Raw genomic sequence first — 27,028 nt, 5'->3', positions numbered from 1 at the left:
GCTTTGCAGATAAATGTGTGGGAATGTTATGGGTTTTAGACCAAACTATGCAAAATTATGTTTTTTCTCTTATCAAAATATTTTCTGAAGCGTGTTATGATTGTTTGCAGGGTTATAAGTTATTACATACAACACAGAAACATTGATATATGTACATGTCAGCTGAACCTGCTGTATTATATGTGCAACGTGACAACTGCTCTAAATAAATACTAAGGAATTTTAATTGCCTTCGAATGAGGCACACATCCTTAAGTGCTTAAATACTGTATACTCTGTTTTTATGATGTGGTTAGAAGACATAGGAAATGTATAACATGACTGGATTTACAGTGTGCTGTACTTAAGGACATGGAATTAATGGTTGAGTAAATTTTAGTATATGACATGAAAATAAATCAGTTTCTGAGCTGTGCAGACCTTGTGTTGCTGTAGCCATGAGGCCTTTTTGTTTTCTTTCTGCCTTCCTCCTACTGCTTACTGTCAAGTTCCTGTTTGCCAACTTGAATATCATGCAGCCAGATCGAACAGATTTTTTTTTTTTTTTTTAAATCTGAAATATTTCTTTGAAATAATCATGGTCCTCAAGAGGACGGCAATACATGTCCAATCTCTCTGAGTTGTGGCAGCTTCATACATATCCTGCATGTGCACATTGTTTACCAACATACACATCTATCTATCCGCTGGCTCGACTGCATCATGCTCTGTCCTTGAGCATCTTTTCTGCAAGCAAAATCAGCAGTCCACTGCAAAATAAAAAGAAAAAAGAAAACATTTTTGGGGGGTATTATAATAAAGTCTTTTCCCCTTTTGATGTAATGGTCTGGACACACAAAAAAAGTCTCTTTTTCTTTCTTCTCTGTTTTAAATCTTTTAAAGTGTGTTTCTTCATTTACAGACACTGACCCACTCTGTTATTCTACACTCCTCACAGACCACGTAGCAGCACCAGTGAAACTTGCAGTTGCAACGTTCGCTTCGTGTCTGCTGCAGTATGTTGTGGCCCCGCCCACAGCACAGACTCTCACAATTGTCCATCCCATGGCTGGTCTTGTTGCAGATCCGGCCCTGCGTTCCCGCTGAATCCGAACTCAGGTCCCTCTCGCAAAAATCCGGCGACTTTTCAAAATACACCAATTCGTTGATACTGGGTCGCCGCCGATGTGTGTGGTGGTGGTGGTGGTGGTGACCGTGGTGGTTGTGCTGATGATGATGGTGATGATGATGGTGGTGGTGATTGTTGTGGTGGTTGTGATGATTATTGTGAGAGTGGTCCAGCTGTCCGGTGTTTCGGTTGTGAGCCTTGATAAGCGTTGCGATGTGGAAGCGCTCCTTGAGGATTGAGCCCACAACCCGGAATTCTGGAGTAACCTGCCAGCAGGTCTTCAGCTGGCAGCTTCCTGATGTCCCATGGCACTTACATTTCCTTCTCATGTGGTCAAGCACCACCTGTGGAACACAGACAGTGTAGGCAGACAAAAAGAGTGGGATCGAGAGAGGAAATATGCACAGGTGAGAGTGATGAGAGAGAGAGGGGGGAAAAAAGGAAAATTAATGACTCTTGATTCATAGTTGTATTTAATACACATGTACATATTAAACTTTCTGTAGTGACACATAGTTTTTGTTTACTAAATGGTACAAAGAACACAAAAAAAGGTTCTACAGTCAGAAATCCAGGTGGTCTGACTCTGGCTATGTTGTTAAACATGCTGATATCAAATAACCCTGTAGATGCAGGCATTACCCAAACAGACACTACAGCCATTATTCATCGTCTGGCATCAAGTAATGACTCCAAGCATGACCCACATGTAGCAGCACATTAGGCATCAGGGCTTAACAGTATTTACATATTTTCTCTTTAATGGTTTTATACTGGCCATTGGAAGTCATTGAATATGAACAGCTGTGGCTCTTCAGTGAGTTCAATGCTCAGAGTTCAATAGGTTAAGATGTGAAAACACATAATTTTACTCTTCAATAAGGTGTGAAAAAGGTTGTAGTGACTAAAGTCAGCATCTTCATGAGGAAATAGGAATAACACCCTATTAACGCATAAACATCACTACCAAATCTAACCGTCTTTGCCACTGGTGCACAGACATAAACACCCAGACATAGACAGATTAATCCTACATGGAATTAGTCTTGTCCATTTTAGTAACGTGTACAGAGGTTTATGGGATGCGTGTGTGCATATGCATGTGTTGGTGTGTGTTTTTCAGTCAGCACCACTCCAAAACTTTAAGATCTAGTTACCAACAGGAACACCAGGCCACCCAGAGTACTGACAGATGCTACTGCTGCCGCCCCTATCAACACACTCCACACACACATACAACACACATACTCAAGAGTTTGGACACTCTAATGTGCTCACAGTAAGACTACTTACTATAATACACAAACAAAACTTCACTCATAAACTGTACTTAGAAACTAAACAAAGAAATTAAACAAAAAGTGAAAGTACACACATTTGTGGAGACATTTGTGTTTGTATGACATTGTGTGGGGACATGGAACTGATGAAAAGATTGCTTAAATGATCTGAACATAAGTGTAAAAAAAGGGAAAAAATAAGTGTGAATATAAAAATAAAACTAAATCACATCCCTTCTGCATACTCCCATAAATTCTATCCATTATCATAGACATTATAAATACTGTTGTCAAATTTATTACTAATAATAACCGCTTGGTATTACATTATCACGTAACAGAAAAATAAATCGTAATAATAACAAAATAACAAGATTCAGTGATGATATCAATATCCTCAACAATACATATTTTAAATGGGACTTTATAGTAATAATTGTATCAATAGAATTAATGATATCTATAGTAATTTAAATAGCAATAACAATACAGTCATACAACACATAAAGTGTTTAAATAATCTATAAGCCTATTTAACTAACAATACTTTATTACAATAGTGGAGCCATGCAGCAATATTAGTAAAGAACAATAGTAATAATTCTAATAGTACTCAGTCAATATAATACCACTCATTTCTATCCTAAACAACACATGATGCTATTATAATGCTCTCTAGCAGTGTAATATGTCGATGTATATAAGGTCCTCTGTAGGACTAAGGTGTGGTTGAACCTGGGGAAAGGCATTAAAAGACAATGGTTAAGAATTAACCTTATGCTATCAACAGTAAATCGAAGTAAATGTCCAGATAACATTAGCTGCACAAGGACAGACTTGTGTGTTTGGGTTTTATATCATCATGGGGACATACATATTATTTCTTGTTTAAAAAAACATCACTCTACTCTCATTGAAGGGTTTAAATATTGTCTTTCTGCAAAAGTTCCTGGTTCTTACACACAGATTAGCTGACCTTTAGTGTCATTTGGTGGGCCACAACACACGATAATATAAAACATCAACAATAAACTTTGCAAACATTATTCCCAAATGTATACCAATAAACAAGGGTCAAGATCTGCATACTGTAGTCAGCTGCAGGGGGATGTGGTCTAACAGGTGGGATATGTGATTTTGGGAAAGGTATTTTCCTTGTTCTCTGTATATTTGAATTCCCGCTTCCTGTTTTACTGCTTCCAGTGTGTGGTTCAGCCATCGCAACCAATTGTTTATGTGTAGTCAACATAATTTTAGGAACAAAACAAGTTGGTCAGGATTAAAAAGAAAATACACGATTCAAATCCCATAAAAAAATAAAAACAAATATACTATGAAATTCTTAAACACTCTAGAAACAAAACTAAAAACAAACTGAAACTAAAATAAAAGAGTTGGGCGAGAAACTTCTTGTTTTTGTTGAAAAGTCTGCTTTTCTTCTTCCATTACACTTTTCTCAACATGATGTTGAATATTGCACACAGCATGTTGAATATATATCACACCATTTGTCTTGTGAAGGCACCTTTGTGAGAAAACAATGCAGAGTAAAGGGCACCTTACTTATCAATATAAAATGACTGAGTGGAATTCACAGAAAAAAGAAAAGCTTCCTCTTGTGATGGAGCCAAAACTACAAGTGATCAAGCAGGGATTCTAACTCTCTTACACCAGTATGCCACTTAGATGGTTAAAAATACATCACGGGTTAAAAAAGAATATGGGACACGAAGTGGGAATGGGTCCTGGGGTCTTTTAGCTGCCCTCCTTTTCAGTGCAGTCTACCCAGTGAACCATTGACTGAACAGTACTCATGTTCTCTTTTTAGCCCTTTAATGTTAACACTAAGAAAAAAGTAGGAACAAAATGTTTCATAACATTTTTTCACTTTTCATTTGCGCAATAATAAAAACATTTGTGAGAACAGTTAATAATATAGTAACAGTAGTTAAAGGGTCAAAACCGTTCCACATTTGGAGCACAATCATTTATATTAGATATTACATATCTACGCCAAGTGGTAGAGATGGCTCAGATAAGACTCATTTTTAATAAATAATAATAAAAATAAAATAAAACGATCAAATGAATTTGCTCTACAAACTGGTAGAGGAGGCTGTTAAAGGATTAACCTTTGTTTTCATGTTTCAGGTAAGTCAGCTGCAGACCTTTAAGACTCCATGATTGTATTTTGTACAGGTGAATTGCAACTCAATGTCACTGATAAAGCCTGACCACAACCAGATATACAGATATGTAAACATATATCCATCATTCATGAGAGTTCCAGTAACAGTAGGTGACCCAAGAATCACATTTTCTTATGATACCAACCTCACTGTCATGGGTAGTAATAAATAAGTCATTCACTGAACAAACAGGTAAGATACAAAATTTTCCAAAGGAAAAACTGTTTTGAGGACCGTTATGAGTGTTCATGGACTTAAGTTAGAATACGTCATTTGGTTAGATTTACACAGTTTGTTAATTATTTTTCATGTTTTAACAAATTTATATTGTCTTAACACTTAACACTTCCCTTAATCTACCAGTAAAGAATGATATGTGAAAAAATGAAATGTTAGAGACACTTGTGTTGTAGTTAAAGCACATTTACATGTCAAACTATAATAATCATGCAAAACAATGCAAAATGCTTTCAGTCTTTGCATCATGGAGCATATTATTGAGTGTGCTTGGGCAACAGAAAGTGAGTTATAAACGCATAGTTTGAATAAGTTAAGTTGTGCTGTTAATGAGTGTGTTGAAAAGAAAGTTTAAAGGAGCTGTGATCAGTGGCCAGTATATACTAGAGGCTATAAGACTTTATAGTAAACAACACTATAACAGTTCAAACAGCACTTGCACTGCAGTTCAGATTGTAGCTTCTGGTTCAGGTTTTATAGAGAGGCAGAGGCAACCCCAGAATCACAAACGTACTGGCCTTAAACATACAGCAAAGTCTGTAATCATGAAATGCTCCTGCCCACTTAAACCTTAAAGACACAAACTGACCTAGGAGTCATAATTGCATCCACATTTCTACTGTTTGATGGAAAATTCACAGCAGGGTCGGGGTTACAAAGAACTGTGCAACAGCAGAAGTTACTTCTGGAGTTATTTCTTACTGCAAACAGATGTGCAAAACATTTCAGCACATGTGAACATTTTTATATCCCCACTAAATACTTATTTTATAAGGGAAAACATTTTTTTACTGAAGGACAGAGTATAGAAGTGTTGCAACTTAACTTTTTTTCTGCAAAATCAATGCACATCAGATTCACAGCATTTTTCTGGCTTACATATAACTCCAGATGGCAGAAAAGTCAATCTTCCAGAAAGGGCACTGACCTGAAAAGATTTTCTTTTTCATGGTGGAAGAATCTTGTTACATGATGCAAACTGGACTTAAAACTTCCCTCACACACAAAAACTGGAATAGAGTGTTGTTGTAAAACAACCAATGTCTTCTTTGCACCATATACCTACAAAATGACCATTTTCACAATCAGACGTAGATCCTTAGGATTGTTTGACTTGGCATGTGTGTGTGTGGGAAAGCAACAGGAAGTCAAATTTGGCCAATGGAAATCCAGCCAACACAAATGGAAAAGGGTTTTATGCAGGCATAAAGAGAAATAGGCACATGAAAGCCACTGGCAGTATTCTATTTCCTGTTTATTTGGGGACAGTAAAGAGGAGGGCTCTCTTGTAACACAGAGACACTATTTGGCAATACGCGGCACATGGAGGGCAAGCATACACTGAAGCATACACTGGCCACCACTAACCAGCATGTTCTACAAGTTTCTGATGTTTTCTTATTTTAATGACAAAAGGTTGTGAAAAGTAAAGCAATCGTGTGTCAAAGAAGAAACTTTTGACTTAATGACAGGCCACTTTTTTGTGGAACGTGTTACAACAAAATAGAAATGCTGTAACCTTTTACTTTGATTTATTGTGCCTGGCACAGCTGTGTGGCTTATAACTTCCTCTTAGTTGTGGGCTAAACTTACATTATGAGAACTTCAAATATGTTTTTCTGTTTTAAATTCAGATTTATCACATTTGTTATAAAATCAAACTCTGCCAATTCATCATCAAAAGAAAAACATCTGTTCAGTCTTTTTCAGGCTTGTTCAATAAACACATTGCTGACGTGCTGCACACACTGCGCTCTGGTTTTGCAAGCTCCTAAAACCCTAACAAAAGAAAATAACTGCAGGTGAAATGTGCTTTATGTGTGTGGGAAATATTCTTTTGGCAGATAGATGAAAGGCAAACAGGTACAAAGGTGATAGGAAAAGAGGAAGCTGTTGGATCATGCTTTCTTAGAAGTGGTCTGCCAATTCGACATGTGGTCTGGTCAATTTGAAACAGAAATACATTTAGGAGGAAAACCTCATTTTCGATTTTGAGAAGAACTGTACTAAGGTGTCGAGCAGATGTAGAGATGATGGAAGAGTTGTCGGATATTAAGTGCTCATCTATCTGTCATTTGCCATATATCAGATTGAAGTCAGAAGTCACATCTATTCTGTCTCTACAATATGCAATTAAAATATAGACAGCAGAGAGGAGGGGAAAATGCAACTCTGTGCTAAGTAAGAAATTTTGGAGTAAACAAGAAGTCAATGTGTGACAACTTACAGAAAAAATATGTAGAACACAGAGGTCCAGTGGACACTTTGCTGGTATGGTTTGGAACAACTGGTCCAAACCATCTGATTCACGGAGAGAGAGGAAGGTTGCAGGTGGGGGTTGCCAGTACACAGCTGGTTGAGGACAAAGGACTCCGGATGTCTGAATCCAGTCTCATGTGTTAAACAAGCTCTCGATCAATGCAGTTTTTAATATATGATTCAGCAGAGATTTCCAGTTCTACATGATACCAGAAAAAATTAGTTAGACCAAAACAATTTTTTGATAATGCATATGAATGTATTAGTCTGAACCAAATTGTATAAATAAAACTTTTCAAAGCACAAACACGTTAAGACAACGTGGCTGGAGGTCAAACAACTCCGATCAGGAAGACTCAAATGGGACTTATACACTACAAAAGCTCACAACCTGTACAGGTCCATATTTTTCCATCGTTTTAAAGCATTACTTTCTTAATACAACTAAATTCCAATTAAAGCTGCTCTCATTCACATTTTCTCTTGAATCTTTTGTAAGATGGCTAAAGCATGTCAGAAGCTGACTGAAAAGCAGCTCATTAAAATGACAAGTCGAGTCATGTTTGTGTAAAGCCTTTCCAGAATGTCCCTTTACTTCAATGAAATCCTGATTTTTTAACTACTGTGTCATCTGAGAAAATCTCAGTGAACTCAGCTATACTTACTTACTTACTTACATGTATGGTGATCACAGTGAAAGTTAAAGGGAGCAGAACGTAGAAATATTCAGCTATACTGAGCTGTATATGCATCAACACCCAATCTTTGCTTTACTTCAGAAGAAACAGCAGTGTTTGGTATCTTGTTATAAGAACATGGACAATTTCCATATAAATATACATGCAGATTAGAAAAAGAATAGTGTTGATAACTCCTTGGTTTGATTCATTTAAAGCATATGAGTTGCTATGTTGTGGGATTTCTTGTCACCAGATCTGAACGCAACTGAACATCTATTTGAATGCTGAATGATGTGTTTCACCATTATCATTATGTACCAAAGGAAAAAGAGGTGTCTTTTCCTTAAACTGTTCATCCTTTCACAAGTGTTCCAGACATGTACACAACAGATGAAAAGTTCAGTTTTACTCCCTGACATACCCACATAAAAAATTTAACATCTCCCTCAACTTCTCTAAAACTGAGCTATTGGTCATCCCAGTCAATCACAACACTTGATCACAATAAGACAGTGGCTTTGGTGTTTGATAAAAACAAAATGAGTAAATGTCACACAATTAGTCATCAAACTCCTGTGGCTGCTAGAATCTAATTCATTTGCCCACATAGCAATGTACGATGCAGTTTCTATCTGTACTGTTCTGATTTCTGACTCCATGATGGTGGTACAAAATTCTAAATGCTATCAGAGGAGGAACATCCCTCCTTAGCCAAAAACTCCTCCCATCTGAGGAAATTTCCTTACCTAACACATTTAACACACCAAACCTGCCCCCAGTTTGTACTTCTATCTATTCTACTTGTACTCAGAGATTTAAATAGACAGAAATTGCCTTGACATTAAATAAGTAAACAATGGTTTCTTACTGAACTAGCAGTTGGCAGTGTTGCCCAGTGCCAACTCATCCCTTCATGTTGACAGTTCTTTTAATTTGACACTCATTTGGATGTGAACCTTACTCAGACCAGAACTCCTTGTATTGCAATCTAGAAAGAGTCAAAATAAAAGATGAAAGTTCATCTGCATTAAATATTGTCCTTAGAAAAAAATCTGGCTATCTGGTGTATGGACTGAAACCTGTTAATACACACTTTGGTTTGCACTGCACATAGGCCTACACTACTGAGACGTAATGACTGTAACGTCAATTGTGGACCATAGTTTGAACAAACATCTGGCAACTTTTAATGGGCCTAGAGAGTAGACAGCGACATCTATAAAATACCACCCCAGACAGAGATCAAATACAACATGTTGGTGGCAGACTCGAACTGGAAGCTACATAATACAGTAGACCAGAAAAAAGTAAATGCATTAAATTGTGTAATGTGGAGGAGGAGTAGATGGAATTAAATGATTTAATATTGGACATTTTTTATTACAGTGTGACTCTGAAATTAAAACAAAGAAAAGTAGTCAGTGTTTTGCTTTTACTAGAAAGCTGTCGAGAGCAAAGGAGGGGAAAGAAAACAAGAAGGGACAAAGACGAGGCGATGACATGCAGAATTAAACCATAGAATCTGCAGTTGTGTGCCAAAGATACTCTTTTTGCATGTCAGTTAAACAATAGTCAATAATTACAGCAAGTTTTTTTTTTCCAGAACATACAAAGTTAATGAAGCAGTTCAATTCTTGTGTGCGCTTGCCTTGAGCAGCCATGTCGTAACGCATTGTGACTGAGGACTGCTGTATGCCAAAGGTGAAGCATTACCACATTCCTTTAGCCGAATATTGTCTCGATTAAGTTACCAGATAGAAAGACTTGTCTGAGTCAGTGCTGACTATTTGGTGATGAAGCAGGTGGTGAACAACATTTAGGAAGTCCTCTGGCATGACACAAACTGAAAATAAAAATCTACTAATAAGAATTTATCTTTGTTTTTCACGTCATCTGTGATCATTTCTAATTTTCCCACATTATCTATAAAACAAATGCTGCATGTAATTATTGTGATGTGTTAACCATGTGGATGTACAGACGTTGAGCGATGTCATTGCCAGTCATAACCATCCTAACTGCGGCAGTAAAAATGATGTCTTATTCCTTGTTTTGTTTGGTGCTTTGAATTTAATCACAGCCCAATCCTTGTGTCATCACCACTCACCACTTTGGGAAAATCCTGATCTTATGTCTTCGTGTCCCACAATCGACCCTTATTGCAGATAAACAGCCGACTAGTCTGCTTGCTGCCTTGAGTTATTCAGTTCAAAGAAAATCTACTGAAGGACCTTAAAGCCAGGCAGAAAGCCGAGGCGATATCAAAGCACACAAACAAATCCCCCAGCAACACATTAAACCCAGACATCACTTTAAACAAAGCAAATGCCTTGCTTCAAAAGAAAGGCTAAGCGTACGCAGACAAACACACACACACTCACACAATGACATGCAATTACAGCACAAATGCATATCTGCAGTATACAGCCATGCTGCATTAGAATGACTGCGCATTTGTGTCTGTGTGCACAACATTTACTCACACAGTGTCCACAACTCTCAATTAGAGAGTCTAATAAAATGTTATTACTCACATAAGCAGTTCCACCTGTTGAGCTGTGTTTGTGTGTGCATCAGTAAAACAGAACTCTAAGGACAAATCAGACTTAAGGCTATTTCTTTGGTTTCCTGTTAGATGTGCACACATGCATGGACTGGTGCATGCAGAGTGTGTGTTAGGTCAGATTAAACCCTGTTCTTCTGTAGTGTAAGGAGTGCAATACACACCGCTGATGATATGAACTGGCCTCTGAGGAGCACAGGACCAATGTAGCGCTACTGCTTTTTGATCAAAAGCAGTGTGGGATCTGAGTCAGTGGGTTAACACGGACTCTTAAGAGCAGTTTATCATTGCTCAAGGGTTAAATTAACCATAAAAGGATCTGGATGTTCCTGTACTGTTGGACAGATTAGATCTCAAAGGGGTGCTACTCAGATTCAGTATGACTTATTTATTTTAGGGAACTCTGGAAAGGCAGTGTTAGGCTGGCACACAAAGTTAGAGGGGTGATAGTTTTTTCAGATGGTCCAAAAATAATTAAAATGTGGTTGGATCATATCTTTCTTTCTGCTTGTAGTTTTGCATTATCATACAATATCATTTCTATGTCATAATCTTGATCAAACAAGGTTTGCATTAATAACATCAGACGTGTACAGTGCCTCTTCTATAATAAGTTGTTAACCAAAGTGAGCTATAGACTACATATTTCATTGTTGTTTCATTATGACAAAGTAAAAGTACTTTGCAAAATATTTCTGAACCTGTGCTTTCACAACTGAAACTCAACAATAATCAATAAAATAACAGATAAAAGTACCATTAAGGGTATAAGGTGAGCGACAATGATTTTGTGAGCAATGATAAATATTTCAAATTTTGAATTTTACCCACTGAATTGTCAAATGTATATTACTGTGCAAAATTCTAGCAGCACTGAAGTCCAGCAGCATTTGACAGATGTTCTCTTAATTTTTGTTGGTTGTTTTTCACTCACTTTCAGTCCAGTCCTTTGAACTTGTCATTTTCAGGGGAGTATCAGGAGCCTAATTTTTCCAATGTGTCATTCAATAACAAAAAAGCTACATAACTGAAAAGAGGAACCAGTTTTGTGCCTAAACAGATAAGAGAAAAAAAGTAATTGTATCCTTAAGTAATGTGTTACAAGCAATTTGCCACAGTGAAACATAATTTTCTTCCATTTGTATAGATGCTTTGATTAAAAAAGTGCCAAAAAATATCATGGTTTAAAAGTGGTCACCAAAGAGGTATTTAGTGCATCCTTAAAAACAAACTTTAAGAAACTCCTCAAGTAAAGGACAAAATAAGTAACAGGTCATAAAATAATCTACAGCAGATGAAGAGTATGAAATGAGTCTCCACAGAAAATCCAGCAAAGACCTGACCCAGGTCCTGAGAGACGCATCTGGCTCTTCAATTGATCCATCAATTGTTCACTGAAGCCACATCAGAAATGCTCAGCACAGAAGGTTAGAAGCGATTGTTAATCTCCTCATTACCACCGGATGGTGATAAAGTATATTACTGCATTGCAGGCCACCACATGTTAATGAAGAGGAAGCGGGGAGAAAAAGGCAACAAAACAAACGTCAGCAAATATCCAAGGCAGAATTTTAGAAAGTACTCCAAGAATCATAACGGACTATTCCTGAAGACCAAGCAAGCTTATTTAAGAAGGTTCAAAATGTCTATTTTGCATTCCTTTTGCTCATATTTCACTGTATTCCTGCACCTATTACAAGTTTTCCTAGCTATTCTTAAAGAAATAAGAAGTTCAGTACTTTCGATAGCTCTGTATACATCCACAAAGAGGGGGAAAAGCAATTGAAATGGATAGCTTCTTTCCTGTAAAGCTGTTACCCATCTCTCCTTACTTGCCTGAAGTCAGGCCCTGATGGTAAATTGTAATTACCAGAAGAAGCTTGCCAGTAACACCACACAATGTTGTGCAGCCAGCATTGTCACCACCTGACTGAAGAACAGGCAGGATTCAACAGAACCTACATCGCTCCCAGCTCTGCAACATTAACACAGGAAAGCATGCCAAGTATTTGTTTTGAAGTGTGTTCTTCAAATAGCAGATATAAATAGTCAGAGCGAGGATGAAAATATCAAAAAATTTATTGCCAGCTGATGTTTGATTATTATAAAACTACTTATTATAACTACTGAACAGTAGTGTCTGTGTTTACTGGCATTTACTGACTCCAAATAGGGCTGAATGGAATGATGTATGTATTTTTTCTGCCATTATTATCATTATTATTATTATTATTAGTAGTAGTAGAACTGGTAGTAGTACTGGTAGTAGTAGTAGTAGTATTTTTTAATTCTTTTTCTACTGCTGGATACTACCACTACTACTAATTTATTAATTCCTGGAGGGAGATTATGAATTCAATTCAAAAATCAATGTTAAAAAAAGGACCAAAATGAAAGAATACAACTAATTTCATGATTGTATTTTATTGTGATCAATATTTTAGAATATTAATTATGTAGAAGGTAGTTTAGACATGTGGTGTTTTAACATGGTGACATAATTTCTTAACACATTTCTATTCCAGCTCTTGCTGAAGAGAAGTTGGAGGAGGCAGAGCAACAAAGGGGAAAGACGGGAGGGAAGGAAGGGCGAATCTCTTTCTACTTTCCGCCCTGCTGTTTGAAGTCTAAAATCTTTTGCAGGGTTTTAAACATCTGTTTCCAAACTGCTAGCAGTCACTAATTAGGGCTAAAAACAAGACGGGACGCCGTGAGAACCCTGGGGTGGGCATGAGGCAACACGCACACCCCGCAAAAAAAACCACCGCATTCCTGTGCTTAAAGACTACTTCTCTGTACCGGGTGAGAGGGACGGGGGGAGGGAGGTGAAGTAGTGCTAGTGTTGGGTTGGTGGGAGGAAAGACAGAGGGGATGGGTGGGCGTTATTTTAAAGCCCCACCTGTCAGGGTTTTTTTTTTTTTTGTTTGATACAGGGATCCTTGTGTGCACATGTACGTGTATGTTGTGTGGTTTTAACAGGGCTTTATTGGGCTTTTCTTTAACACTTGGAAGTCATCAGATGTGGGGTTTTCTACAGTAAAACGGCTCTGCAATGAGTCAAGCTTGTTCTTCATCCCTCCCTTCTTTATACTGTCCATGTTGGTTCTTGAAAGCAAGAAACTGAAAACTTGGCTACTTGACTGGTGAACTCAAGGTCAGCTGTAACATAGGCAGGAACTCAGACAGCCTTGTAGCTGGTGGTAATTTGCTGAAAACTTTCTTGTTTAAACCCTTTTCTTCATTACAAGAATCCTTTAAGCTCATTTTATGATTTTGACAAGATAACAGAGATTCTCCACAACAATCTAGTTAAATGTTTGGAGGTGTTTTCAGATCGACAGTATCAGATAAGCCAGTTACAAAAGACTTTAGCTTGGAACTTAACCAAGGTCATCAGAGGCCATCAGGCTTGTCTAAGAAAGCAAAGTGCTCAAGTCTTTGCTCTCAGCTTTTTTTGCTTCTACAAATTTGTAGTTAGTCAAGTGTCCTGAAATAGAGAAATTGTGAGTTACACATATTTGACGTAAAACTGCTTTTTTCTACATCTCTTGTAGTAAAGAAGTTTCAATGTTTCATTTAATCGCATGTGTTTGAAAAAGACAAGCAAAGACAAAGCATGATTATACCTGGAATGTGTTGGCTGTGCGACAGTTGATAAATCAATGTACTACCTCCAAATATTTAATTATGTAAAGGCCTGTGGCGTAAAGAGGGACAGATTAAAAAACAACTTACATGTATACTATGACCCTTTCCTTGGCTCACTTATTTATTATTACTCATGTCTTGTCAGCCCCCACCCGTGTTTACTCTCATATCCACACTGATTGGAGCTTATGTCACTAGCTCTGTGCATACAGCTATTTCAACCATTCCAGCTACTACAGCCAGGCCAGCTGTTGTGGGATTCGACTGATGAGCTCCCACATTTGTGTTTTGTCTGCATAATCAAGGAAACCAGAAGTAAACTGATGGAAAGATACTGGCCCAAATTACTCAGGAGGAAACTGGGAACAATGAGCACTTTACGGTTGCTTGTTGTCTGTGTGGCACCATACTGCTAGACTTTGCCAAGCCTTATCACTGTCATTTACATCTCTCCCTTGTGTCACCCAAGGCAAAAATCCTTCTGAGCTTGTGACAAAGCAATGTTGGAAAATGCACCAAGCGAGATTTTGCAACAGTGGTACTGTGAAATCCTGAGCCATGCCAAAAACATCTAAAAAAATGGCTAAAATGACGTGAAAGATGTATGGCTATTATAAAATCTTTATTTCATACTGCATGCTGTTCTTATCTGATATTGCATGTATACCATGAATGATATGACTGATCTGGCATCATTTTAACTAACAATCTTTGTCAGGCAATGATTTATTTTAAAATGTGCTTAGTCTTTTTGCAATTAACCAAACTGCAGAGAACGGACTGTAATTAACCAACTAAAGAGTATTACAGTACTACCACTTGCAACAGTATTAATAACTGACAGTTATGTACAACCTTCCTGCTAACCTTGCATGTTTGGATATGCCAGAAAGGCCTGTGGCATTCTTAGAAAATAGTTGGCTTTCTTCTCTACTAAGGGAAGGTAAAGTAGCAAAAGGCCTCTCTGAAAAGGATTAACAGTTAATTCACATTTGCTTTTCTAGGTTTTTATTTTTCTTTGTTTGAATTTATTTAGTGTCTTTCTTTTTTTTTTTTTTTTTTTGTCCATTGTCTTTCTACCAATTTTTGAAGCTCTTGTGCGCCATGCAGATAGCGTTTTTGTAACTGTACAAGTTGCAAGAACCGTATTTCTGCAGGCCACCATCAAAACCAAAAGAGGTCCAAAGTGTAAAAGTCCTGAAAGCTTAAAACTTTAGATCCCTAGAGTGTAGGGGTGTCACAGTCTCAGTGATTATGCCTCCTGTTAGGATGAATACTACAGTCACGACTCAAGCCCCATTACAAGCAGTAATGACACCATAATGACACGTTTGCTTTTACCAACGCAGCTAAAAACGTAATGGCTTAAGTGTCCAAAACCTGATGCGCTGTCCAAAATAAGATAAGTACTGATGTACTTAGTGGAATTAATATTGGTGCAAATTTAATCTATTTAGGAAGCTATACAAGAAGAAAAAGTAAAAGGTTTTACTGGCACCATTAACAAAAAGAAAGTATTTTAACTAGTATGAAACTGTTTAGCCTAGATCAATCATATAGTAGAGCATGTTAATGAACAACACTGTAAAAGCCAAAAACAATATTGACCGCTAGGGCTGATTTTGCTTTAATGCAAAGATCCTTCATTCCTGTTGACTTTGCATTTCAGCAGAAAGAATTTGTGGTGAAATATTTTTTAACAGGATTAAAAGATTTTCAAAGAACATTTTCCATGTTATTTGACACAGATAAACACAGTGTGTGTGAGTTAGCCATCAGGAAAAAAAAAAAAAGCAAACAGCAGTGTAATATGGGACAGATTAGCAAAAGTTTTACAATCCACTGGAAAAGCCTCATTGTCCAAGAATCACTGAACCCACTCCACATCTGTTATACTCTGCATCGAATGACATGAACAACAGCATGATATTTACATTAACAGCAGAATGACATTATCCAACGATTTACTGTACAATGTCACAACAGCTGTAACTGTTCATTTCACAAAATTACCTAAGTCATACTACCAATGAGCAGCCTCCTCCTGTAGGTATGAGGAGTCAGACCATTCAGTTCAGCCCACATCCAAATCATTCATCATTAAGCTGCATCCACAAACTTCTTACCCTGTCTCTTCATCCTGATCAGTTCAGTTGGGCAAAGTTAGTCCGACTGTGGGTCCTACCCAGACATTCTTGACAACTGCTGCTGGCAGACAAGTCCTGAGCAGTTGGATACATATAGTAGGCCGTATGGTGGCGTAGTGGTTAGCACTGTGCCATCACAGCAAAACAGGTCAATGGTTTAAGCCTCAATTGGGGCGGAGGCTCAAACGGTGGCCTTTCTGTGTGGAGTTTGCATGTTCTCCAGGTACTCCAGCTTCCTCCCATCCAAAGACATGCGTGTTAGGTGAAATGATTCCTATAAATTGTCCTTAGGAGTGAGTGAACATGAATGGTTGTTTGTATCTCTGTATTGGCCCTGTGATGGACTGGTGAGCTGTCCAGGGTCTACCTGCTCTGGATTTCTGGCATAGGATCCAGCTTCCCGCGACACTTAATTGGACTAATTGGAAATGAATGATACGTTTAGTATCTTTGTGTTGTCAGTTAGATCCATCCTCTATATCTCACCCCTGCCTGCTAGAAAACAGAGGTAGTAACAGCCACCATAAACTGGGAGATCCATCTGTTTCATGGCAGCACCGTCCATCCCACATTTACAGCCTTGTATGGTAATTAAAAACATTTTGACAGTTGCTATGCAACAGTGTGATTGTTGCATAGCAGGCTGATCGCAGTGATACAGTCAACATAACGTTGTGACATAAGCTTGTTCAATATTCAAAATTATATAAGTATACTGATCCAGTGGTACGGGTGGGTCATAAAGCAGGAACTGATTGGTTTTCTGGGTAGCAACTTAATGCCAATGTTTATTCACAGGTAGGGGGATTTTGGCATGTAACATGGGTAAACTCTGTGCTACATGTCAGTAAACTGAAGCAATTCTTGTTGTGAAGTGCAATAAACATCACCTCAGTCATGCACAAAAATGACTCACCTGCCTCCCAACTCTGTTGTTGTGCAGCCTCATACGAGCATGGATGTCCTTGTAGGTCTCACGGGCATCCAGGAAGTCCCGTGAGAACTTCTCGCCGAATTCCACATCAGGGCTGCAGCCACCCCACTCCCAGGAGTCCTGAGGCCCCGGTAAATCAGCTGGGAAGTGCTCCATGACACCATGAACCATACCCTTTCCTCTGTGGATAGCCTCTAATTGCAAGCGGTGCAGCTTAATGCGAAAGGCCTCCTCATCCCCACGGCGCTTCTCGTCACAACCGCATGCTTTCAGTTTGCCCATGGAGCAAGCGTTGGCCACCGCATGGACAACACCTGCTGCTGCAATGGCGTATGCAAAGGCACTCTCTCTGAAACCTGTGGGTAAAGGGAGAAGGAAGCAATCATGATATAATCATGGTAGACTAATGGGGAAGAAAAAGATTATTAGAAGTGGCACAACCAGGAAACAGGATGTGGGAAAGAAAAGACTGGAATATTGTTAAAATAAAAAAAGCAATAACACTGGCGAGTGCAAAAGATGTTTTCAGTTAACACCATTTGCCAAAAGTTAGATGGAACTGCCAATCAATGGTTTAATGTTTTACTGCTATGTCCAAAATGACATAAGCTTAAAATTCATACCCGACAGAAGTTGATACAAAGGCTGTATAGGAAATAGCAATGTGCCTTGGAGTTTGCAAGAACCTGTTGTAAAAACATTTCAAGCGTTACACTAAAAGATGTGGAACTCTAAATAACCTGCAGGCAGAGCATTCCTTCGATTAGTACTGTGAACTTGTCAGATGAAATGAGTGAATTACACTGTCAGCTAGAAGACTGAAAATTTTCTGTGAAGCATTCCATCTTTGCTTTGCAGGGATAAAAATGATAGGTGGGCATGTATTTCTTATTCAAATAATTAGGGAAGGCAAGGCAAGGCAAGTTTATTTGTATGACACCTTTCATGTACAAGAGAATTCAAAGTGCTTTACATGAAACATTAAAAGCATTGCAGGAAAAAAAGCATGAAAGAAAATACCAATAACAAAATCAGAATAAATTAATAAATTATATAAAAATAATTACAAGCAGAATTAAGTCAAAGTTACTGTGCAGATTTCATGCATAGGCGCATGAGAAAAGAAATGTTTCTACATTTGGTGAAAGTTTAATCTCCACTGGCAGTTTGTTCCTCTTGTTTGCAGCTAAATGCTGCTTCTCCATGTTTGGTCTGGACTCTAGTCTGGACTAGTTGACCGGAGTCTTTGGATCAAAGAGCTCTGCTTGGTTTATATTCTCTGAACATATCACAGATGTATTCTGCTCCAGAAAAAGCTGTTTCAACCCAGAAGGCCAGAAAGAACTTTTCTTCAATAAAAAACAAAATAAAATTCCAACTTTTAACATATAGGGAGTCATGGAATGCTTAGTGAATTTTTCACTTGGTTGCTTATCTGCATGCATATTTAGTACAAGATGAGTTTATCTTTTAAGAGTTTATCTGAATATTTATACACAAAACCACACCATAAACTCCTAAAACAAGAGGAAAAACCTGGGATAATATCAATTAAGAGTTCCAAACACTTACGTATTCTGTCTCAAAAGACCAGCTGAGCATGAACAGACTCCCACCACTCCCATTAGAAGATGCACGTGGGACTTCTACACTGTGATTATAAAGGGCTGTCTACTTCTGTCTGTCCTACTGATCATACACAAGATATTCAGCTGTGCATTTCACTGCTTAGAGTTAAACTCATGCAAGTGAGCAGCATTGATAATAAGATAGTTAACTTTTTCCATCTGACATTAATCATAGACTGTTACCATATAGCAAACTTCTTCTCTCTGTATTATTTTTCTGAAGTAATGGTGGCTGTTGTCTGATCTTCTCAACTGTTTTTGGACATTTCAAAGATTTGTTGTCTATGTGTTTAGCTTAGAGAAGAACATAATCCCAAACTGTGAGTCTTGCTTTGTAATCACTTCAAACTGGCTCAGACAGATTACTGCAAGAAGAGAGGGTTAGCTAAACAACTTTGTACATGTTATGTCTACATATAATGTGTAGCTGCGTTTGCATTTTAAGCTAAATGAATATCTTTCTCCTCGACTGAAGACTGAATGTTAGAAGAGTTCATCACAGACAGATGTGTATACAGTTACTCAACCCATGTTGTAATCTTTTTTGTGACAAAGAGGTCCATGTCCAATTGTGGAATCCGTTAATACTGAAGGATGAAGTGCGACAGAAACACTTGCACTCAAACCCTCAGCGGTGTTTGTTGTTAGATCTCGGCTTACTGCCTGTGAAGGTGCCCTCAGGTTCTGTAAAAGCAGCCCCACTAGCAGTCACTTACTGGTTTAGAAAACAGTGAGGATTAGAATGGAAACTTGTAAAGAAAACATGAAAAGAAACCACTCAGGGGTTTATGGCGCGGAGCTTGAGGGGGGAAATGATTCAGGCTGCTTGTTGGAGTCAAATAAAATCTATTAACTGGAGTTGCCCCTTTTAGAACTGTTTGAGGTTGCTTCCTTCTTTATACATGTGTTTATATAATTTAAAAAAAAGCAATACCATATTTTTTTCTTTTATATTGCATATGGTGTAATGTTTGACGCTGTTGCTACCCTGCTGAACTTCTATGCTCTGCATAACTGATGCTGAACTCGTATAAAGTTGAAAACTGCGTAATAAGGAGTAAATGAGATAATCACACACTGAGCAAGACGGGCTTTTGTTCAGGCACAAATACAAATGTTTTAAAGAGATTTTTCCTCATATTTAAGCTTACAAGTAATAATAATAAAGAAGTCTAAACAAAAAGCAAAATGCTTTTATTTGTTCAGGTGAAAAAAACAAACATTTGTAAGTTGTACATGTATTTGTGATATTTGTACAACTTTAAAAGCTGTGTTTTTCAGATTGAAGCTAAATGTCTGAAACTTCTGTCACTTTTTCCTCACCCATTAAAAATCCACAACATGGAAATACTTAAACAGTTAGTAACCCTGTGTTCTTTTTCTTTAGTTTTATTTAAATGCATTGCTGTCACCTCCTCATCACACTTCAAACTTTCCTTTAAGCTTTGCACGTTGTCCCACACCAGGAAGTTTCCTTGTTTCAACCTCAGCTCAAGCCTTTCTCTGTTGAGTTTGCATGCTCAGTAGCTGCAGGGATAGGCTCCAGTCCCCCAACTGTAACTCTGCATCAGAATAAGCTGGTATAAGGAAGGGGAATTTTATGTTATCGGTGGTGCATTATGGGATATCTCTTACATATTATGGTGACTTCCGGTAGCATTTCCCTCATCTGTTCTGTGATCGGTTCAAGAGCTTGTTTTGGTGACAATTTATAACAAACTAAAGTTTTGTGTCGCTGTATTATCAGGTGCTCCAAATTCCTCATACATTAAAAAAGAGAAGAGACGTGGAGTAACATTTTATTGCTTTCCTGCTTGGGGGAAGAGAAAAGGTCACCAAATATCAGACTTTTCAAATGCATCGCTACATCAGAACAGTAGCTGATGTAACTAAAATTTAAGATTTTGAAGTTTAGCTGAATATACCAGTGAGAAAAATGTCTAGACCTGTTCAATACATGTATAATACTTTATGTAATTCATCTAAAGTTCAGGACTAGAACCAACAAGGGTCTAAATTTATAATTATAGGACACTTTAGACATTCTGATATTTGACTGTATTGCTAGTCTCCCATTTTTTTTGCATTTTTAAGAAAATAAATGAAAATGATCCACTACACTGCATTGCTGCATAGCTGACATTGTTGCTGCAAAGGGTGATGAAACTTATTACCTTTCACAGTTAAATTCAAACCATCAATATTAGATAAGGCCAATGTATGCTACCTATAGCTGGCTTCTCCCAAGCTTAGCTTCACATACCTGTGCACAAATCCCCGGGCAGGTTGTGCACCCATCTATTTGTAAATTGGCCATTGGCTTCCAAGGATTTATATTTTCTAAACTTATTTGCTGTGTAGGCACTCATACCACAGACCAGGTAGGCAAAGGCGTCACCATGGCAATATGGCATTCTTGGCACATACTTTGCAGTTTAAATATGACAAAACTTAATATTTAGCGACCCATTTGTAGTTTTTAATGCTAATGGATTTGAAAATACTGAATCAAACTAAAATATTCAAAAAGATTGAGTGAGGACATAGGATGGGCTTTAAATACTTTTAAAGATTTGTGTGTGCAATTTCAAATTTGTTTAAATTCAACTTGCAGATAAAGTGGCAGCCTTAACTACAATGAGATAAGACTTTCCACCTGTTATGCTTAAAAATAAACATAATAAAATGTTAGAAAGTGAAAGGACAAGTAAAAATTACTGAAATGGAAACCAAAAACAGAAAAAAAATACTCGTGAAGTTTTGGTCTATAGGGGAGAAAACCGGATCTCCTGCATCAGTGGAGCCTCGTCACACATCTCTCTTTCCAATGCATGAGCTTGCTTTTGTGAACAGTGAAAGGAACATTGATCAGTCTGGCAAAAAAAAAAAAAAAAAAACCTTTTCAATCACAAACCAGTAATCAATAGATTTATTTTTTTTAACCAGAAAGACTTTTACACTTTTAAATTCAGACTGCTCAGTTTCTAAATTTTAGCTTTCCTGAAAACAAACTGGAGGTTATTATATCTTATTACAGGCAGCGTGTAAACCAGAAGCAAACTGAGAAAGCTGACAATTATCAGTAATTTGAGGTAATGGAAACAAGTAATAAGCACATCATCAGCATTTTGTCATCTTTAAAGTGAGTAGAATAGGTTAGATTGACTAAATTAATCTTAGATCAAGTTTTCTAGCCGTGTGACAGCTTGATGAAGCTACATTTAATATACTGATATTATTATTTATTGTCTAATTTATATATTCCTGTCTGATTAAAAACAGCATTTCTGAAAAGCAAAGGCAGACAGAAAAACTTTGAAACTACACTTTATACATAATTTGATTCACAAAGTCACAACCTGTCCCCCTTCCTCCTCCACCCTACCACCTTGACCTGCACAAGGTGGAAGAGGAGAGATGGCACTTAGGGACATCCTCCTACATAGACAGCCTGTTTTAGCTCTTGCCCTGCTCTGCTCTGGGCTCCACGACGCAGGCCCCCGGAAGACTGGGAACAAATCAATCTAACAAATAATTCACCGGCTGCGGCACGCCCGGCTGAACTGATGGCAGAGGAAGTGGCAAAATGAATTAAAAATTCAAAGGAGACTGTCACTTTGTGTTACAGAAACCGACTAAACAGGTTTATGCTTTTGCCGCCGAGAGTTGGGAAAGTGCTGAGAGCAAATTCACAAGTACTTGCACTGGCAAGGGAAGTAAAAGCATTAGGAGCAGCCCGGCGATGGAGAAAGAGGGAGAATGAAAGAAAGAAAAACAGATAGAAGAACCAATTCTCCTACTTAGGTCTATTCACATCTTTGCTGGGTTTCTCTTTAGCCTAGTTTTTAACGCAACCTGAGCTGAAAATGAGCACAGGCCAAAAAAAAGTTGTCACAGACCATCAGCAAAGAGGTCTGAGTCAGAATCCAAACAGCACCTGGGACGGTTAAATCAGACACCGAAACTAATTTTAAACCAAATATTGCTTGATAGTTTATTTAAAGAAAAAAAAAAAAAACTTTATAGATCTGAAAAAGCTCTCCAGGTATAGTTGTATAGGCAAAGCTCCAGAGACAGATGTTTTTTTTTTTTTACTTTACAAAGTTTTAAAACCATAGATAAACTTGTTAAAGAAAATACTGGTTTGGCACTCACAAGCCTCAGTCAGTTATTTTTCTACTGGCAGTTACGCTCAAAGCCCTTCCCAGTTCCATCTAACCCATGTCTGTAAACATGCCTCGCTGAAAGCACTGCCCCTCTGCAGTAGCTGCACGCAATAATGGCTGCAGCCTGTTAACTTGTATCCATTTTTTAGCTTCTGAAGAAAGGATCGTATCAACTTGCAACAGATGAATCATCTGATTTAAAGAGGTTGTTTGTGTCAGTGGTTTGGTGTTTCTGCACCCGAGGCAAACCAGGGATGCCAGACAACCAGCAACTGACTCTTCTAATAATGACAAACAGCGTTTCAATGAGTCAGTGAGGAGTGAAAGTTTGTTTGAGCATAAACTGTAGTAATTTTTTTTTTCTGTTCAAAAATCCCTGTGCAATGACTGACTGTAGACTTCAACTTGGACTATGAAATGAAACTTCACAGAAATGAAAGATAGCATAGAAACAAAGTGATAACCGATGTGGTTGTCACCAAATGCACGTCTTGAGTCTAATTTCTGAAACATTATGACGACATTTAAAATATTAACACAGCTTTTGCATAATTCTGAGGATTCTTTGAATCTTTACTTCCAGAAAAACTGAAAGCTACCGAAACCCTTCCCATAAACCACCAGCCACACTGTGCGTCTGTCTATCAATCCAGGTGCTCAAGCTACTAAGAAATTGATGCCTTTTCCAGTCCATAACCTAGGATGAGACCATCAGAAGGCTTCTCAACTCTAAAGATCCTCTTTCATCCTTTGTGGCCAACTTGCAAAGCTCCAAGCACAACAAAGCAACAGAGAAAACTGATCTGCATGAGGTTTGGTAATCTGGAGGTGACTAACTGCTTTTGAAGTTGCTGAACTCTTTGTATGTGTGATTGAGAAGCTAGAGTAAAGTGGTTAAGAAAAAAAAGACACCAGGCTCCTAGTGACTAGAGATAACCTGACCATTTGGAGGACATACTGTGAGATGGCATTGATGAACTGTAAACAATGGAAAAATGATCCCTTTGTAAGTTTGAAGAATATTATATTAACTCTTGTTTCGGATCTTTTGTGTCTCTGTGCCAGATAATCTTGCTAAGCCTTTCCTTTCAAGGTGTTTCACTGAAGTGTGTTTGAGGAGGCAACCACAGTCTGTTTGAAGACCAAATTTTAGCCTGGTACCCTGTGATGAGATTTCAACTCTGAAGCCTGAAACAACCTTTTTGTGTTGAAGGCTTTTAAATCGCCTGGGTATGAAAACATTTCTGTAACAAGTATGTTGCAGCTTTTAAAAGCTTAATGTTTCCCCCAAACTTTTATATATTGAAAAAGCAAGATGACTGAAAAAAAAAAAAAAAAAAAAAAAGCCCAAACTTCAGAGGGATGGCATTACTGACCTCTTTTAAAGACTATGCTGTCGTAGGGTATTTTGTTTCTGGTCTCCAGGCTGGAGCAGTTCCAGCGGTGCCCTCTAAACTGGTGCTGGCACTCATGGATAGCAATCTGGATTCCTTGAATTGCTGAAGCTGTCACATCTGGATTACGCATGCACACCTCCAGCTGGCGCCGTGTCAGACCTGGCAGTGTCAGACACACTGTGTTGGCATTCAGGATTGGTTCGAAGTTGTGAAGCTTCAGGCCCAGGATTTCATTGGAGTCCACCCTGTTGGGAGCACATGTTAGGTTACTGGTAATGAATACTCAACTCAAACCTATTGTCTCCATTCGGCTCACTGTTAGTCACAAAAGTTTAGTTAGCACTAGTAGAGCCTCTGTTAATGCTTCTCAGGTGTGATCCCAATGTTAGGTTCCCACATTAATAAATAAATGTCCAGAGTTAATGGTCTCTACTGCGGTTGATTCCTGCAAAACCTAAAAAAATACACATATACTGTGGGTTAATGCTTGTAAAACCATCTCCAGATGTGGGTGGTTTGAGAGGGAAGTGCACCCTTAAATCTGTTAGTATGTTTTAATTTTCCTTATTCATTCCCTTTATAATAGTGCAAAGTTGTAGCCCCCCTCCCCTCCCCACAAAAAGTGAAAGTAATTCATATGTGTCACATTGAGCTTCTAAAGCATGTATGTGTAAATTGAAGCCTAACGCAGCTACCTGTCCATCAACTTTTGCACAATTCTCATAAATATGCTATAACAGAGTCAGAGGGGGAAAAAAGTTGCCCACCTGCATCATAAAATGAACAGAGGTAATACTTTACCACATATTTTCTGCACTCAAACCTGAGATGTTTCTGTTGCAAATCAATCATGTGAACACCAGTAATTCGGCTGACAACTATCTCTGAGCTCTTTCCTACTTCACAGAGGAGCAGCAACAGCAGTAACAAGGAAAACACAGACTGCACTGATGATGGCTTATAAACTGAAAGCTGTCCTGCTTTTCTTTTCATTGTCATTACATGCTAAACACAGGTTGTGTGTCTCCCTGTTGATTTTCAGTTAAACACACAGCCCTTCAGTCGAGAACATAGTTCTAGGCAAACACGCTGTCTCCACACTCACATAGGCACACTTTGACATGCACACGCAAATACCCAGGTGTAAGAAAGAGTGTATACGCTTACTCCTGCACACACATTGCACAGTTTTGTACAATATGCGTAGCTTGTGCAACTATTTTTAACTAAACCAAACATATTAACCAAGGAAAGAGGCAAAGTTATACTTTCATTTAAACCTTGTTTGCTCCCTTAATCAACCGGTTACTCTGCATTTACATTTCAAAAAAAGAAATCTATAAACAAAACATGCCATTACATGTGATACAGTTCACTTGCATGGCGGAGCAGAACTTTGAAGCTGGTTTGCTTCTGAATTTCCAGTTACAGTTGCTACCTGTTGTGTTTCCTGCTCTGAGGGTTGAACAACTGCAAAGTGCATTTGTTTTCGTATGTTTTTAAATAATGTAGGCACACACAAAACAATACAAGTTATTTAGTTATACTTCAAGACAGTTAAAATGAACCAGCTTAATATGTTAGATATCTTTTACTTTTTACTTTTTTTTTTCCTGTTGTTTTTTGTACTTATGCATGTACCTATTTGATTAAGTTGAATTATTTAACATTTACTTGTATGAAGGAAGAAAAAATGTAATGTGTGAATAAATTTCATAAGAGTGTTAGATCAGCAACTGGACTTTAATTCAAACTCATATCTCCCTAATGAACTCACCTTCTGTCCAGGAGACAGATAACCACCAAGACGCACGTCAATCTGAGGACTGAGTGCTCCATCTCTGTGCCTCGTGATAAGAAAAAAAAAAAGAAAAAAAAAAGAAAAAAGAAAAAAAAGTAAAAATTTGAAGACTGAAAAGTTTTTAAAAATGGAAATGGGTTTAATTCAAACTAATTCCAATATCCCCTTTCTGTTTCGGCGGTGGAAAAAAAAAAAAAAAAACAATTTTAAAAACTAAATAAAATGCTTAAAAAGTGGTCAAGTCAGCCTACTGACAGCTCCTACTGCCCTGAATCCAGATGTGCCAACCAGCACTGAGATGGTCATTCATTTAAGAAAAGAAGAAAAGAAAAGTAACAAAAACAAACAAAAAAAAAAACTTTCTTCAACCTCACAACTTAGTGACTGTCAGGGTTTGCTTTAAGCTTGAGGAAAAAGTCGGCGCTCCCCCTCTCTGATAGATCCGCACACATGCCGGTATCTCCGCCTGCGAGCTTTCTGCGCTGACGGAACATCTGCCAGAGACGGCTGAACCTAAAGGCGCTCTGCGTCAAGTCTGCTTGACTAGTGATGTTTCGGTGCGCACCGACAGTCCTCTATACTACTGCTCTTTACGCTTCGCCAGCCCACTTTTTTTTGCGTCACTGAGGGAGTAAAAAAACACCGAGGGAGGTCAAGTGCCTCGTTAGAGCAGGATAGAGATCTTTCAAGATAGGGACACCAGAAACACTTAGCCCGCGCCCTCTGTGAATGAGAGCGGTTCTGCTCACTGTGGAGGAGCGATGCTGAGCTGGAGGAGGACGATGAAGGGAGAAAAGCGTGGCACAAAAGAAATAATTCAGTTTTAGGACTTTTATAGTTTAAGTTGATCGTCATAGTCAGTCATATTTTTACAGCTGGTAGTTATAAACAGTTATGACATCGACATGATTAGAAGTGACATCAACAGTTGTAACATTTACTGTTTACTTCAGTGACAGCTTGAACATCACAATGATGACAACAATTTGTC

The 27,028-nt window shown here is 38.1% G+C and overlaps 1 protein-coding gene across 1 annotated transcript; it reads right to left on the bottom strand.

The window, feature by feature from the left end:
- Window positions 1–891: 891 nt before the first annotated feature.
- wnt10a (wingless-type MMTV integration site family, member 10a) lies at window positions 892–26,075 on the bottom strand (the record flags this gene model as incomplete). The annotated part of the gene is made up of 4 exons (XM_079254424.1): window positions 892–1,452; window positions 17,028–17,401; window positions 24,216–24,481; window positions 26,014–26,075. The coding sequence occupies 4 exons, from the start codon at window positions 26,073–26,075 to the stop codon at window positions 892–894; spliced, it is 1,263 nt and encodes a 420-aa protein (XP_079110550.1).
- Between the last annotated feature and the right edge of the window lie 953 nt (window positions 26,076–27,028).

Source organism: Telmatherina bonti (assembly GCF_933228915.1).
Source record: "Telmatherina bonti genome assembly, chromosome: 15".
In the NCBI taxonomy this organism is placed as follows: Eukaryota; Metazoa; Chordata; class Actinopteri; order Atheriniformes; family Telmatherinidae; genus Telmatherina; species Telmatherina bonti.
This window is presented reverse-complemented; position numbering and strand designations above follow the sequence as displayed.